At 44.5% G+C, this 14,286-nt stretch overlaps 1 protein-coding gene across 2 annotated transcripts in view; it reads right to left on the bottom strand.

The window, feature by feature from the left end:
- The window catches only part of KLB (klotho beta), a 47,784-nt gene that overhangs the window by 15,437 nt on the left and 18,061 nt on the right, over nucleotides 1-14,286 (bottom strand). Inside the window, exons 2-3 of one of the 2 annotated variants that reach the window (XM_005554699.5) lie at nucleotides 3,983-4,493; nucleotides 583-851 (exon numbers count right to left, since the gene is read on the bottom strand). In XM_005554699.5, the coding sequence (XP_005554756.3) occupies nucleotides 583-851; nucleotides 3,983-4,493 (780 nt within the window). Of the gene's footprint in view, nucleotides 1-582; nucleotides 852-954; nucleotides 1,067-3,982; nucleotides 4,494-14,286 lie in introns of those variants that run through there. The other variant, XM_074039570.1, reaches the window with a different exon arrangement.

Genomic DNA, 14,286 nt, shown 5'->3' with positions numbered 1-14,286 from the left:
GGTGGCGAGTACGCTACAGAAAAGCAGGAAAAGAGGAAGAGAAGTGATAGGAGGATGGTTTTTGGAGTGGAGGGAAGCCTTATCGAGGAGATGACTTTTAAGGACAGCTGAATGGGGTGAGGAATGAGACGTGTGGGAAGGCTCCACTGGGATATAGAGACCTCAGAAGGCAAATTACCCAACTCTGTGAAACAGCAAGAATCAATTAAACAAGGCGCTGCTAATAATTTGCTTTTGGCAAAACAAAAATCTAAAAACAAATTTCCTATCATTTTGACATTACTATTATAACAAAAACCTGACACAGAAATGACAGTAAGTTCCCTCTAGACTGTATGCTTCTTGAGGGCAGCCTCTTCACCTCTCCATCTCCATCACCAATTATGAGTTCTGGCCCATGAAAGGCTCTCAGCATCTATTTACTTCTTTTTCTCCCTTCTCTTTCCCTAGCTCTCCTTCATAATCTCCATACAATTGTGGTATTTGATATTGTCTGACAGCTATCTCTCAGCTGTCATTGAGTAAATGAAATAGTGTGTGCTGTTTGCCCCAGTTTATGGTAATTTGGAAGTAACCACTTACCTTAAGAACAGACTCGGTGACACCCCAGGAGAAGTCACAGGGAAACTGGCCCTGCACATCTGGCGTGGCCTCTTTTAAAGAAAAACCATTTTCTCGTATGATCTGCTTGTAGTAGTGTGCCGAAGACTTAGGTTTCCGCTCTTTTTGTTTACTGTTAAAATCCACATAAAATAATCCTCGGCGGATGGTGTAAGCATCCTGCCATTCAAAGCCATCCAGCAGAGACCAGGCAGTATAACCAAACACTCGTATTTCATCTAACCTTATTGCTGCACAGAGAAAAGAAAGCAGAGATGTTCAGAGGCCTAAACATTCTAGTTCGTGTTTACAATTTCACTAACGTGCCAGAGGGCAGCATATTGTAAAACGAACCTTTCCCCTAATTTTCAGGTCTGCTGTATCAAATAGAAAATTCATGTTTATACTTCAAAAGTGGCAATTATTTTCATCCAGACTGGTATCTCCTGATCCCCCGACTCCCGCTTGGACCAAGTGAATGTCACAGTTAAAGGATCACACCTTAAATACTCCTGAGACTTGGTGTGCAAATCTGTGTCAGAGGGCATGGTAATTTCCAGAACTCTTTGGGATCAATGCATATGTCTGCTCATGACCAAGAGTTTCTTATTTCAAGTCTGAGTTGGTTCTTGTTTATGGATAAGCTATTAATTCTAGGAAACTATCCAGGCCAAGAGTTTCTAAGAAATGTGTTCAACAGGCCCTGGTTCTAGTCTATAGCTGCTGTCGGGCCCTAAGGGGAGGTGGAATGGTAACACCTGGGGCATGGACACCCCTTCTGCCCAAGGAGTTTCTAAACATCTGCTTTTAGAATTGACGTAAATGAATGTAGACATAAGGAGGTAAAAGAAGAAAAGTGATGTAAGAGAATGGGAACTGGCTGAGCTAAGGAGCAGGGTGCTGAGGCGCTTACCCTGCTATGCTCTAGGGAGCATGCTATTGGGCAAGTTTCTTGGCCTCAGTTTCCTCATTTGTAAACAAAAAAGATTGGAAAATAGGATCTCTAAGGACCTTTCTAGCTTTAAATCTCTTATTCAGTAACTTGTAGGAATTGTGTAAAAATGAAATATGAAAATCAACAGACTGGGCGCGGTGGCTCATGCCTGTAATCCCAGCACTTTGGGAGGCTGAGGTGGGTGGATCACCTGAGGTCAGGAAACACAATGAAGCCTCGTCTCTACTAAAAATACAAAAATTAGCCGGGGATGGTGGCGGGCACCTACAATCTCAGCTACTCAGGAGGCTGAGGCAGGAGAATCACTTGAACCCAGGAGGTGGAGATTGCAATGAGCCGAGATTGTGCCATTGTACTCCAGCCTGGGTAACAGGAACAAAACTCCATCTCAAAAAAAGAAAAAAAAAAAAAGAGAGAGAAAAGAAAATCAACAGCAGCAGTCCAAACAACAAATACCCAAATTAGCCCTGAATCCTTTTTTCTTTCTTAAAAGATTTCACTTCCCTCATAGAAATGCCTCCTCATCTCTGCATTTTTGGGATTTTTATCAATGACATTCTTTTCCTTAAATGAGGAAAATCCAGGCCAAGAGTTTCCAAGAAGATAAATATGTTCAACAGGCCCTGGTTCTAGTCTATAGCTGCTGTAGGGCCCTAAGGAGAGGTGGAACGGTAACACCTGGGGAGTGCACACCCCTTCTGCCCGAGAGCATGGCATTTGACCCAGACCCTGTAGGCAGAGCCCTCAGCCTTGGCTCCCACATGCATGGCCTGTAGCTGGGCGTGGCTCGGTTCCATGCTGTTCCTTCCTGCAACTTGGGGCGGCAGGGTCTGGTTCTCCTTCAGGACCCTCCCTGAAGGCTCTCTCCAGCGGCACCTAGGATTTTCTTCCTGGCTTGTGACTTTTAAAGAGAGCAACAGAATTTTAGAAAGATCCACAGAGAATTCCTTAATATGAGAGTGAAATAGAGCCCAACTCCAGGGAACAGAACCATTGTAACCTCAGCTTGTCTTCTGCTCTATTGTTTCTGTTAGCCACCTGTAGATGTCACTACTTGAGTAATAGAGTAAGGAGTGAGGGGCTAAGTGGGGGCCAAAAGTCACTGGGAGCAATAGAAGCAACTCATTTTGTCTTCAGACCTTTTCATCATACCTTCGTGTAATAGAGTATAAAGATCACAGTTTCAAGAAACACTTTCAACATCTCAGAATAAAGTACTACTGTGAGGAAACTTTAAGCATACCTCTTTTAGCACTATGTCCTTTATAAAGAATGAAACGCATCTTCTTGCCAATTAAGGATGTAGCTCTAGTCTGAAAGGATTCTGTTCTCAAACTTTTATTTAAAAAAGAATATGGGAATAACATGAAAAAGTTCTGTCAACATTGGACAATACAATGGCTGGGTGTGGTGGCTCATGCCTGTAATCCTGGCACTTTGGGAGGCCAAGGCAGGTGGATCACCTGAGGTCAGGAATTTGAGACCAGTCTGGCCAACATGGTGAAACCCCGTCTCTATTAAAAATACAAAACTTAGCCGGGCGTGGTGGCGGACACCTGTAATTCCAGCTACTCAGGAGGCTAAAGCAGGAGAATCACTTGAACCCAGGAGGCAGAGGTTGCAGTGAGCCGAGATCGCACTGTGGCACTCCAGCCTGGGCCACAGAGTGACTCCATCTGGAAAAAAAAAAAAAAAAAAAAAATTGGACGATACAAAAGGCCAGGCCGGGCATGGTGGCTCATGCCTGTAATCCCAGCACTTTGGGAGGCTGAGGCGGGTGGATCACTTAAGGTCAGGAGTTCAAGACCAGCCTGGCCAACATGGTGAGACCCTGTCTCTAGTAAAAATACAAAAATTAGCTGGGCGTGGTGGTGGACACCTGTAATCCCAGTTACTCAGGAGGCTGAGGCAGGAGAATCACTTGAACCTAGGAGGCAGAGGTTGCAGTGAGCCAAGATGGTGCCCCTGCACTTCAGCCTAGGAGACAGACAGAAACTCCATTTCGGGCCGGGCGCGGTGGCTCAAGCCTGTAATCCCAGCACTTTGGGAGGCCGAGACGGCCGGATCACGAGGGCAGGAGATCGAGACCATCCTGGCTAACACGGTGAAACCCCGTCTCTACTAAAAAATACAAAAAACTAGCCGGGCGAGGTGGCGGGCGCCTGTAGTCCCAGCTACTCGGGAGGCTGAGGCAGGAGAATGGCGTAAACCCGGGAGGCGAAGCTTGCAGTGAGCCGATATCCGGCCACTGCACTCCAGCCTGGGCTACAGAGCGAGACTTTGTCTCAAAAAAAAAAAAAAAAAAAAAAGAAACTCCATTAAAAAAAAAAAAACTGCCCAACAATAATAGTTATATATTCAAAGGTGATTTTAAATATCCTGCAAATTTTTAGAATTTTTAAAAAATTAAGCAAGTGTACAACCAACCTTGAAGCACCTGGCTGAGGAAATTCTTCATCATGTAGATGGCCGTGGTGTCTTCTGTTTTCACATGACTGTCTGTGAACCAGCCATTCTCAGCAATCAAGATTCGAGGGTTGTTGTATTCCAGTTTAATCCAGTTCAGTGCTTCTCTTAAATTGAGTGAAACATTTTGCCCCATTTTAGCCATGGTGTTTAGGGGCTTGAAGTTGTTGGGTCCAAAAGAAAAGGCAAAGAAATCAGCTGTGCCTCTCACCTCATTCTTCTCTGCTTCAGAGAAAAGGGGTAGAATGGAGAGCAACTTCTTTTTCATCCCTTCTGGATAGTCGCCATCCCCATGGATAGGGTTGGCAAACCATCCAAGCACAGAAACCATGGACTGTTGACATTTGAGTATATCCATCGTGTTTTCCGACCGGTTTGGCTCGATCCAGTGAGATCCCAATGTGATCGATAACCAACCCTTCTGATGTGGGCGGAAATGTGTGTTGTAGTTATGCCAAACTTTCGAGTGAGCCTAAAAGAAGAAAATATTATTGATCTTTGTTGTCCTCACTTACAAGAGCTGTAACGTGGCTGGTAAATGGTCTTTTCATGGATAAAATGAATGCAGCATAGAGTGATTCAGGGGAAAGTGCCAGGGAGCCCCGATGACCTCAAAGTCTGTTCTCTATGCCCCTGGTGCTTCCAACCTAAAGTTTCTGCTACAGGAGAGCTGGAGGCTGGCAGAAAGCCTAGTCTAGGCTCTTATTTCCCCTCTGCCTGGCTCCCTTCCCGGGTCCTCTTAGGGTTTGCTCCTCTACACAAGAAGACACAGAGTAGTGATTTTTTTTTTTTTTTTTTGAGATGGAGTCTCACTCTGTTACCCAGGTTGGAGTGTAGTGGTGCGATCTCAGCTCACTGCAACCTCCGCCTCCCAGGTTCAAGCAATTATCCTGTCTCAGATTCCTGAGTAGCTGGGATTACAGGTGCACACCACGACGCCCGACTAAGTTTTGTATTTTCAATAGAGACAGAGTTTCACCATATTGGTCAGGCTGGTCTGGAACTCCTGACCTCAGGTGATCCACCCTCCTTGGCCTCCCAAAGTGTTGGGATTACAGGAGTGAGCCACCGCGCCCGACCCAGAGCAGTGATCTTTCACCATTCTACAGAATCTTCCTTTGGTCCTAATTTAGAAGTCCAGGAAAACACAGGCCCTGAACCTATAAATGAATAATAATGGAGCCCACCTCCTAGGGATGTTGTGAGAATTGAGTGAATTAACCTGTGTGAACTGCTATAGAATCATGCCTGGCACAGAGTAAGCTCTATATAAGCCTTAGCTATTATTGGTATGATTATTAAAGGGTGGTTGGCACTGCCCACAGCAGAAGACCAATGGAAAGAGTGTGAGCTTTGGGGTCAGCACACCTAGGCTTGAAGTTCACGTACTTATTGTGTAACCTGAGGCAAGTCACTTAACCCTTCTGAAATCTCTTAGTATCCTCAGTTGTAGAATGAGGTTAATAAAAACAATATCCACCAGGCGCGGTGGCTCATGCCTGTAATCCCAGCATTTTGGAAGGCCGAGGCAGGCGGATCACCTGAGGTCAGGAGTTCGAGACCAGCCTGGCCAACGTGGTGAAACCCCGTGTGTACTAAAAACACGAAACTTAATTGGGCCTGGTGGCAAGCACCTGTAATCCCAGCTACTTGGGAGGCTGAGGCAGGAGAATTACTTGAACCCAGGAGGTGGAGGTTGCAGTGAGCAGAGATCCAGCCTGGGCGACAAGAACAAAACTCTGTCTCAAGAAAAAAAAAAAAAATCCTCTATAAGGTTGTTGTCAGATTTAGAGCTAATATATGCATGAAATAGGTAGCATAGAATAGAGCACGCAGGAGGTGCTGCCAAAAGGTGGAAGTTGTTATTGGTCCTCCGGAGTTTGCATTTCCAGTTGAGCTCTCTTACAATACAGCTTCGTGATGGGTTTCTGGTCCATTTAATATGACACATACTTCCTGAGCACTTACTTCCATGCCTGGCTTGCCCTGAGCTGAGAGACTGAGATAGATGGCACAGGAACTTACCCTCAGAAAGTTTCTTATCAGGAAAATAAGGATGAAACATGTGAAAGAGAAACATAAAACGGCATAAAATATGGCATTAAATAAAATAAATTAAAAAAAAGAAGCCAGAAGCCATGGCTCAGTTAACTGTCACAGCCACAGCTGAAGGAGCAAACATTAAGGACTCCATGCCAGTTAAATGCCAAGGCCACTTCTGTGTCCCAGTTAGCTGTGGAATTGTCCTTCATCTGTGTCACAGCCACTCTCTTCCCCTCAGCATTTGACTTGCTTGTCTCTTGACATCTCTTCCCTGGTCTCTCAATTTCTCCACTATTCAAGTGTTTTTTTTTTCTTTGAGACAGAGTCTTGCTCTGTCACCCAGGCTAGAGTGCAGTGGCACCATCTCAGCTCACTCAGCCTCCACCTCTCGGGTTCAAGTGATCCTCCCACCTCAGCCTCCCGAGTAGCTGAGACTGCAGGTGAGCACCACCAAGCCCGGTTAATTTTTGTATTTTTAGTAGAGATGGGGCTCCACCATGTTGGCCAGGCTGGTCTCAAACTCCTGACCTCAGGTGATCCACTCGCCTCAACCTCCCAAAGTGTTGGGATTACAGGCGTGAGCCACTGTGCCCGGCCTCCACTATTTGCGAGTTTCTAAAACGGATGCACAAACTCGTTATCTTTAGCACACAGAGCCTGCTTTCAGTTTTGTTCCTTAGCTTTTCTTTTGCTCACTGGAGATATTTTATATCAGGATAAACTGTCTGAAACTGCCTTTTATGTAGGTCAAAGACAACCAAATATGAACAATGGATTCAAACCAGATTGATCCTATGGACCCTGAAAATATTCCATAAACCCTGTTAGATGGGGAAAGTAGCATTGAGGTAAGGGGTGAGGATTCTGAAACGTGCCATCCTGCTTTAGGCAAGAAAACACAATTTAAATAAATTCCTGGAAGATTTTCCGGAGAAATAAATGCCTTGAGGTATACCTCTGTCCACTTGTCCTTACTCAATTTTCATTGGAAGATTCTGGCACCATTTAGCACCCAGATATTCCCAAGGATCCTTAAGAATGCTTTCCTCAGGCCGGGCGTGGTGGCTCACGCCTGTAATCCCAGCACTTTTGGAGGATGAGTCGGGCAGATCACCTGAGGTGGGGAGTTCCAGACCAGCCTGACCAACATGGAGAAACTTCGTCTCTACTAAAAATACAAAATTAGCTGGTCATAGTGGCGCATGCCTGTAATCCCAGCTACTTGGGAGGCTGAGGCGGGAGAATCGCTTGAACCCGGGAGGCAGAGGTTGCAGTGATGCAGTGAGCTGAGATCGTGCCATTGCACTCCAGCCTGGGCAACAAGCGTGAAACTCCATTACAAACAAACAAACAAACAAAACAAAAGAACGCTTTCCTCTTGGAAAGCTCACACCTGTAATCCCAACATTTTGGGAGGCCAAGGTGAGAGGATCGCTTGAGCTCAGGAATTCAAGATCAGCCTGGGCAACATGATGAAACCCCATATCTACAAAAAAAAGAAAAGCCAGGCATGGTGATGCACACCTGTAGTACCAGCTACTCAGGAGGCTGAGGTTGGAGGATCATTTAAGCCAGCGAGGTAGAGGTTGTGATGCGCCGAGATGGCACCACTGCACTCCAGCCTGGGGGACAGGTCGACACCCTGACTCAAGGAAAAAAAAAAAGCTTTCCAGTTGGGCACAGTGGCTCACGCCTGTAATCCCAGCTCTTTGGGAGGCTGAGGTGGGCAGATCACTCGAGGTCAGGAGTTTGAGACCAGCCTGGCTAACATGGTGAAACCCCTTCTCTACTAAAAACAATACAAAAATTAGCTGGGCGTGATGGCATGCACCTATGGTCCCAGCCACTCAGGAGGCTGAGACAGGAGAATCACTTGAACCAGGGAGGCGGAGGTTGCAGTGAGCCTCGATTGAGTCACTGCACTCCAGCCTGGGTGACAGAGTGAGACTCTGTCTCCAAAAAAAAAAAAAAAAAATTTCCTCTCAGAGAAGTGTTCAGAATGTAGCCTCCTTCCTTGTCTCCAACCTGAGATTGCAACTTCTGGAAGAATCACAGAGGAGCCTGGGACAGGCACTACCTTAAATGGTTTCAGCTATTCTTTCTGGATTTTTCTGGAGCTAGAATCACGACAGACATTCTTGAAAACCACTTTTTTTTTTTTTTTTTTTTTTCCTGATTAGAAACAAAAGCAGTCAGGCATTACTAGGATTCAAAGGAGGGCATTCTTTGCTTTTTTCTAACAAGTCACTTAATCCCTTGGTAGGCTTAGGGCTATCATCCATGGAAGACCCAGTGATCAGTACCTCCCTTCAGGCCTATCGTGCACCTCTCCATGCAAACTGGAAAGCACTGAGCCCATGTAGCCCAGATTCTGAGCCTTAAACTTGTTGCTTTACAAATCTAGTGTCTTGCCTTTGCAGACACTAAATTTCAGTGATTATATGAAAGATGACCTAAGTTGCGATAAAAATCTTGGTTACATCAGCCTTTGAATGAGAAACAGTAGCGCTCAGAAGACATAGCTCTGCAGTAGCTTTCCATGCAGGTTTTCCGGATATACATACAGATGTGTTGTCAAGGTGACCTTCACGGTCCACAGTGTCTCTTTCACCTTTGCTGCTATTTACATAGGCTATCAAGGTATCTAGGGTTATCTTTGCTCTGGGCTGAAGACAGCCTCTTCATTCTCATGTAGAGAATGTGGGGGAGGTCCTCTGTGCAGTACTTTTGGTTATAACTTGATCCTATTTGCCAAGTAACAAGGTAAAAAGTTTTGCTCCGAGATTGTGAGTTTGCCATATCCATCTATGTGTGTTCTTTGGTTGGACACTCATAAAGGAGATCTGTTGGGAAAATTAAAATAAGGTTAGTAGGGGAGTGCAACCTGGGACCTGCAACCTTGCACAACAGCCATTCTACAATTTTCCAAGGTCACCCTCTAATTTGTACAAAGCCATCTACCTTTGTAATGATTGATTTAAGGGAGCTTCAACCTTTGTTCTTTAGATTCAGTAGCTTAAAGGGAAAGTCAGCTTCTTTTCCTTTTGGAGCCAGCTATCAGGGCCTAATGTCATTGAGAGACGACCAGGACCTAATATCTCATTCTGTTCCCTCCTCCAGTCTAATGTGGCAGCATTTTTTTGATGCCCCTGGAAGTCCAGACTCAGATAAATTCTGTGGATGATAGGAGACAAATAAGATAGCAGGCACAACTTCAGAAATAGGTGAAGAAGGGATTGGGAGCCAGAGGAAGACATGACGGGACACTGTTGGAAAGATGGGTTCAAGACAGATGAGCAAGCCAAACACATCACACTGGTGTATTCAAGGAACCCTCAGTCATTCGTCAAAAGTTCCATTTCCAAATCTGTGTATGAGTTTGGTCACATTTTGGCTGAAATATCTTCATGTGTACTGTAAAAGTGTCTGTTGTTAAAGCTATTTAATAGACTATTAAATAACAACGGTTAAAGAAAGTTTATTTAAAAACTCCACAAGCATAACAAAATATGTTTATATTTCTGTGTTCCCACCCAGGTTTTCCAAATATATTTCCCAGCTAAAATCACTTGAAGGCCGGGGGCCGTGGCTCATGCCTGTAATCCCAGCACTTTGGGAGGCGGAGGTGGGCGGGATCACCTGAGATCAGGAGTTTGAGACCAGCCTGGCCAACATGGTGAGACACTGTCTCTATCAAAAATATAAAAATTAGCTGCGCATGGTGGCGGGTGCCTGTAGTCACAGCTACTTGGGAGGCTGAGGCAGGAGAATGGCTTGAACCTCGGGAGGCGGAGGTTGCAGTGAGCCAAGATCGTGCCACTGTACTTTAGCCTGGGCAACAAGAGCAAAACTCCATCTTGAAATAATTAAACAAATAAATAAATAAATAAAAATTTAAAAAATAAAATCACTTTAAACATTTTTGCATGTTGGTTTTGGTTTTCAGAATATCTTAGTATAACAACAATTTACTTAGTCATCTCTCTCTTTTGATAAACATTTATTTTTCTTTGTTCTTTTGTTCTTTCTCTTTTCCTGTCATAAATGTTTCAATAGCTAACTTTGGGCATATAACTTTCAATTTATTTGAATCATTGCCTTTCATTAATGCCAGGAATGGACTACCTATTTCTTTTCTTTCTTTCTTTCTTTTTTTTTTTTGAGATGGAGTTTCACTGGGATTACAGGCACCCACCACCACACCTAGCAAATTTTTTGTATTTTTGGTAGAGACGGGGTTTCACCATGTTGGCCAGGCTGGTCTTGAACTCCTGACCTCAGATGATCCACCTGCCTTGGCCTCTCAAAGTGCTGGGATTACAGGCGTGAGCTACCGCGCCCGGCCTGTACTACCTATTTCTAAAGTTGTTTTAAATATTCCCAACATTTCCATACATTTTGTCCATTGGTGTGAGTGTTCTGTGACCATCTGATACAAAATATTGATAGCTCTATTGGGGGGTAAATGGCATTCGAGAATGATATAAAGGTGCTACTCCTCTGCCGGGTACTATACGGGAAATAACACTGGTCTTGAAAGCAGGAGACCTGGGCTCTTGTATTAGCTCTGCTGACTCATTAGCTTTATGATCTTGGACAGATCATTTCACTGCCAAAGACCTGTTTTTCTCTTCATTCTACTGAGCTAAAAATAAACACCCTAGAGAATTTTCGTGAAGGTCAAACGAGGTAATAATATCTGTGAAGACCCTGTGAAAATGACACAAACATAAATCTGAAGTACTTTGAAAGAGCAAGCTGAAAATAATTCAGCTTGGTCTAGAAAATCGTGATGGAGACTGTGGACATGAAGGGTGTTCTGCAAAGAGCTCCTAAACCTTTATTTACCAAGGCTCACGGCTGAACATGTTTGCCCTCATTTATTGTTTGCAGCTTACTGAGTTTTACTTGTTGTCCTTTTGGGATTAATTTCAATTTGATTCATTTTTCATCTACTCAGCCCTTCTTTATTTTGGTATCAAGTTGATTTTTTTTTTTTTTTTTTTTTTTTTTTTTTTTTTGAGACAGAGTCTCCCTCTGTCACCCAGGCTGGAGTGCAGTGGCTCGATCTTGGCTCACTGAAGCCTTTGCCTCCTGGGTTAAAGTGATTCTTCTGCCTCAGCCTCCTGAGTAGCTGGGACTACAGGTGTGCACCACCACGCCCGGCTAATTTTTGTATTTTTAGGGTTTCACCATGTTGGCCAGGCTGGTCTTGAACTCCTGACCTCAAGCGATCCGCCTGCCTCGGCCTCCCAAAGTGCTGGGATTACAGGCATGAACCACCGCACCCGGCCTCAAGTTGATTTTTTTGTGTATTTGTTTGTTTTGTAAAGAAATGTCTCACTATGTTGCTCAGGCTGGTATCGAACTCCTGGCCTCAAGTAATCCGCCAGCCTTAGCCCAGCCTACTATCAAGTTTTAATTACCAAATGCTGCTCTTCCAGATTGTTTAACATTCATTCATTCATCTATGCTGCAGTCTACAAATATTTATTGGATGCTGTGGCTCACATCTGTACTCCCAGAACTTTGGGAGGCCGAGGTGGGAGGATCACTTGAGGCCAGGAGTTCAAGACCAGACTGGGCAATATAGTGAGACTCTCTTTCTCTACTAAAAATTAAGAAAATTAGCCAGGCCCGGTGGCATGCCTGTAGTCCCAGCTACTCAGGAGGCTTAGATGGAAGGCTTGCTTGAGCACAGGAGGTTGAGGCTGCAATGAGCTATGATCATGCCACTGCATTCCAGCCCAGGCAACAGAGCAAGACCCTGTCTCTAAAAAAAAAAAGGAAGAAAAAAAAAGAAAAATTATTGTATTATTGGATGCTTAAGGTATGTGACCTTTATTATTTATTGCTAAAAAATTATAAAATTATATGACAATTATTTCTTTAATTATGTGACTATTCTTTTTTAAAAAGCTTTTGGCAATCTTGAAACTCTTTTGGAATCATTATTTCACCTTTGCTTTTCTTAGGAAAGAATTTAAATATTAACAAAAGTTACAGCCTTTCATAAAGAAAATATTTACCATCCTATTTTTAATGGTCCGAATTCATGGCATTTTTTTTTTTTTCATTTAGACAGGAGTCTTGCTCTGTCATCCAGCCGGAGTGTAGTGGCGTGATCTCAGCTCAATGCAACCTTCTCCTCCCTGGTTCAAGCCATTCTCCTGCCTCAGCCTCCTGAGTAGCTGGGACTACAAGCGTGTACCACCACACCTGGCTAATTTTTTTTTTTTTTTTTTGAGACGGAGTCTCGCTGTGTCACCCAGGCTGGAGGACAGTGACAGAATCTCGGCTCACTGCAAGCTCTGCCTCCCGGGTTCACGCCATTCTCCTGCCTCAGCCTCCCAAGTAGCTGGGACTACAAGCACCCACCACCATGCCTGGCTAATTTTTTGTATTTTTAGTAGAGATGGGGTTTCACCGTGTTAGCCAGGATGGTCTTGATCTCCTGACCTCGTGATCTGCCCACCTCGGCCTCCCAAAGTGCTGGGATTACAGGCAGGAGCCACTGCGCCCAGCCTAATTTTTGTATTCTTAGTAGAGAGGGGGTTTCACCATGTTGGCCAGGCTGGTCTCAAACTCCTGGCCTCAGGTGATCCGCCCACCTCAGCCTCCCAAAGTGCTGACATTACAGGCATGAGCCACTGCGCTTGGCCCAAATTCATGTTTTCTATAGTTGAAATAACTATACATTTTAATGAATTTCTCCCTATTTTTTTTTCAATCATTATGTTTTCAAATTTTCTGGCCAGGTGTGGTGGCTCACGCCTATAATCCTAGCACTTTGGGAGGCCAAGGAGGATGGATTGCTTGAGCCCAGGAGTTTGAGACCAGCCTGAGCAACATGGCAAAAACCGATCTCTACAAAAAATACAAAAATTAGCTAGGCATGGTGACATGTGCCTGTAGTCCCAGCTACTCGAGAGGCTGAGGTGGGAGGATCGCTTGAGTCCAGCAGGTCAAGGCTGCAGTGAGCTGTGTTTGACCTGTGTTCACACCACTGCACTCCAACCCGTGTGACAGAGCAAGGCCTTGTCTTAAAAAAAAAAAAAAATTATTCTAACAAATTATTGATTATTCTCAGTTTGTATTGCTTCAGAATTTTCCTGAAGGAATGTAAAAACTAAACTCTAGCATATTTGTTCCTTTAAAACAAGTGTCTTGTTAAAGAATTCTGATTTTTTTTTTTTTGAGACGGAGTCTCGCTCTGTCGCCCAGGCTGGAGTGCAGTGGCCGGATCTCAGCTCACTGCAAGCTCCGCCTCCCAGGCTTACGCCATTCTCCTGCCTCAGCCTCCCGAGTAGCTGGGACTACAGGCGCCCGCCACGTCACCTGGCTAGTTTTTTGTATTTTTTAGTAGAGACGAGGTTTCACCATGTTAGCCAGGATGGTCTCGATCTCCTGACCTCGTGATCTGCCTGTCTCGGCCTCCCAAAGTGCTGGGATTACAGGCTTGAGCCACCGCGCCCGGCCAAGAATTCTGATTTCAATGATAATATTACTAAATTAGACTAGTGGCTGAACCAGAATCTATACCTGGCAACACAAAAGGAAAAAAGTCTAGAATAAAGTTCATAATTTGATTAAATGAAGCATCTGGTTTCCCCCTATCAGAAATGAGAGGAAATCAGTATTAGTTAATTAGTGCTGTAGTGAAGTTCTCTTTGCCGGAGGAGAGCATTTGCATGCCATCTTTGTAGAGGGTGTAATGATATTTAAGGCTTTCTGTTAGTGATCCTGATAGTAATTTTTTCATGCAAAAGGACCATATCTCATGGTATAACTGAAGCTAAAATGGTCTGGGTTGGTGACTTGAAGCCTTTCCTCAGGATTTAGGAATACGGATAGTCAATATATAAACCACCATGGAGGCTGGGCACGGTGGCTCTCACTTGTAATCCCAGAACTTTGGGAGGCCGAGGAGGGCAGATCACCTGAGGTCAGGAGTTCGAAACCAGCCTGGCCAACATGGTGAAACCCCAGCTCTACTAAAAATACAAAAATTAGCCAGGTGTGGTGGCACATGCCTGTAGTCCCAGCTACTAGGGAGGCTGAAGCAAGAGAATCGCTTGAATCCGGGAGGTGAAGGTTGCAGTGAGACAAGATAGCGTCACTGCACTCCAGCCTGGGCAACAGTGTGAAACTCCATCAAAAAAAAAAAAAAAAAAGAAAAACAGCAACAAAAAAAACCACCATGGAGATTACAAATTAATAAA

Source organism: Macaca fascicularis, chromosome 5, assembly GCF_037993035.2.
Source record: "Macaca fascicularis isolate 582-1 chromosome 5, T2T-MFA8v1.1".
NCBI classification, from domain to species: domain Eukaryota; kingdom Metazoa; phylum Chordata; class Mammalia; order Primates; family Cercopithecidae; genus Macaca; species Macaca fascicularis.
This window is presented reverse-complemented; position numbering and strand designations above follow the sequence as displayed.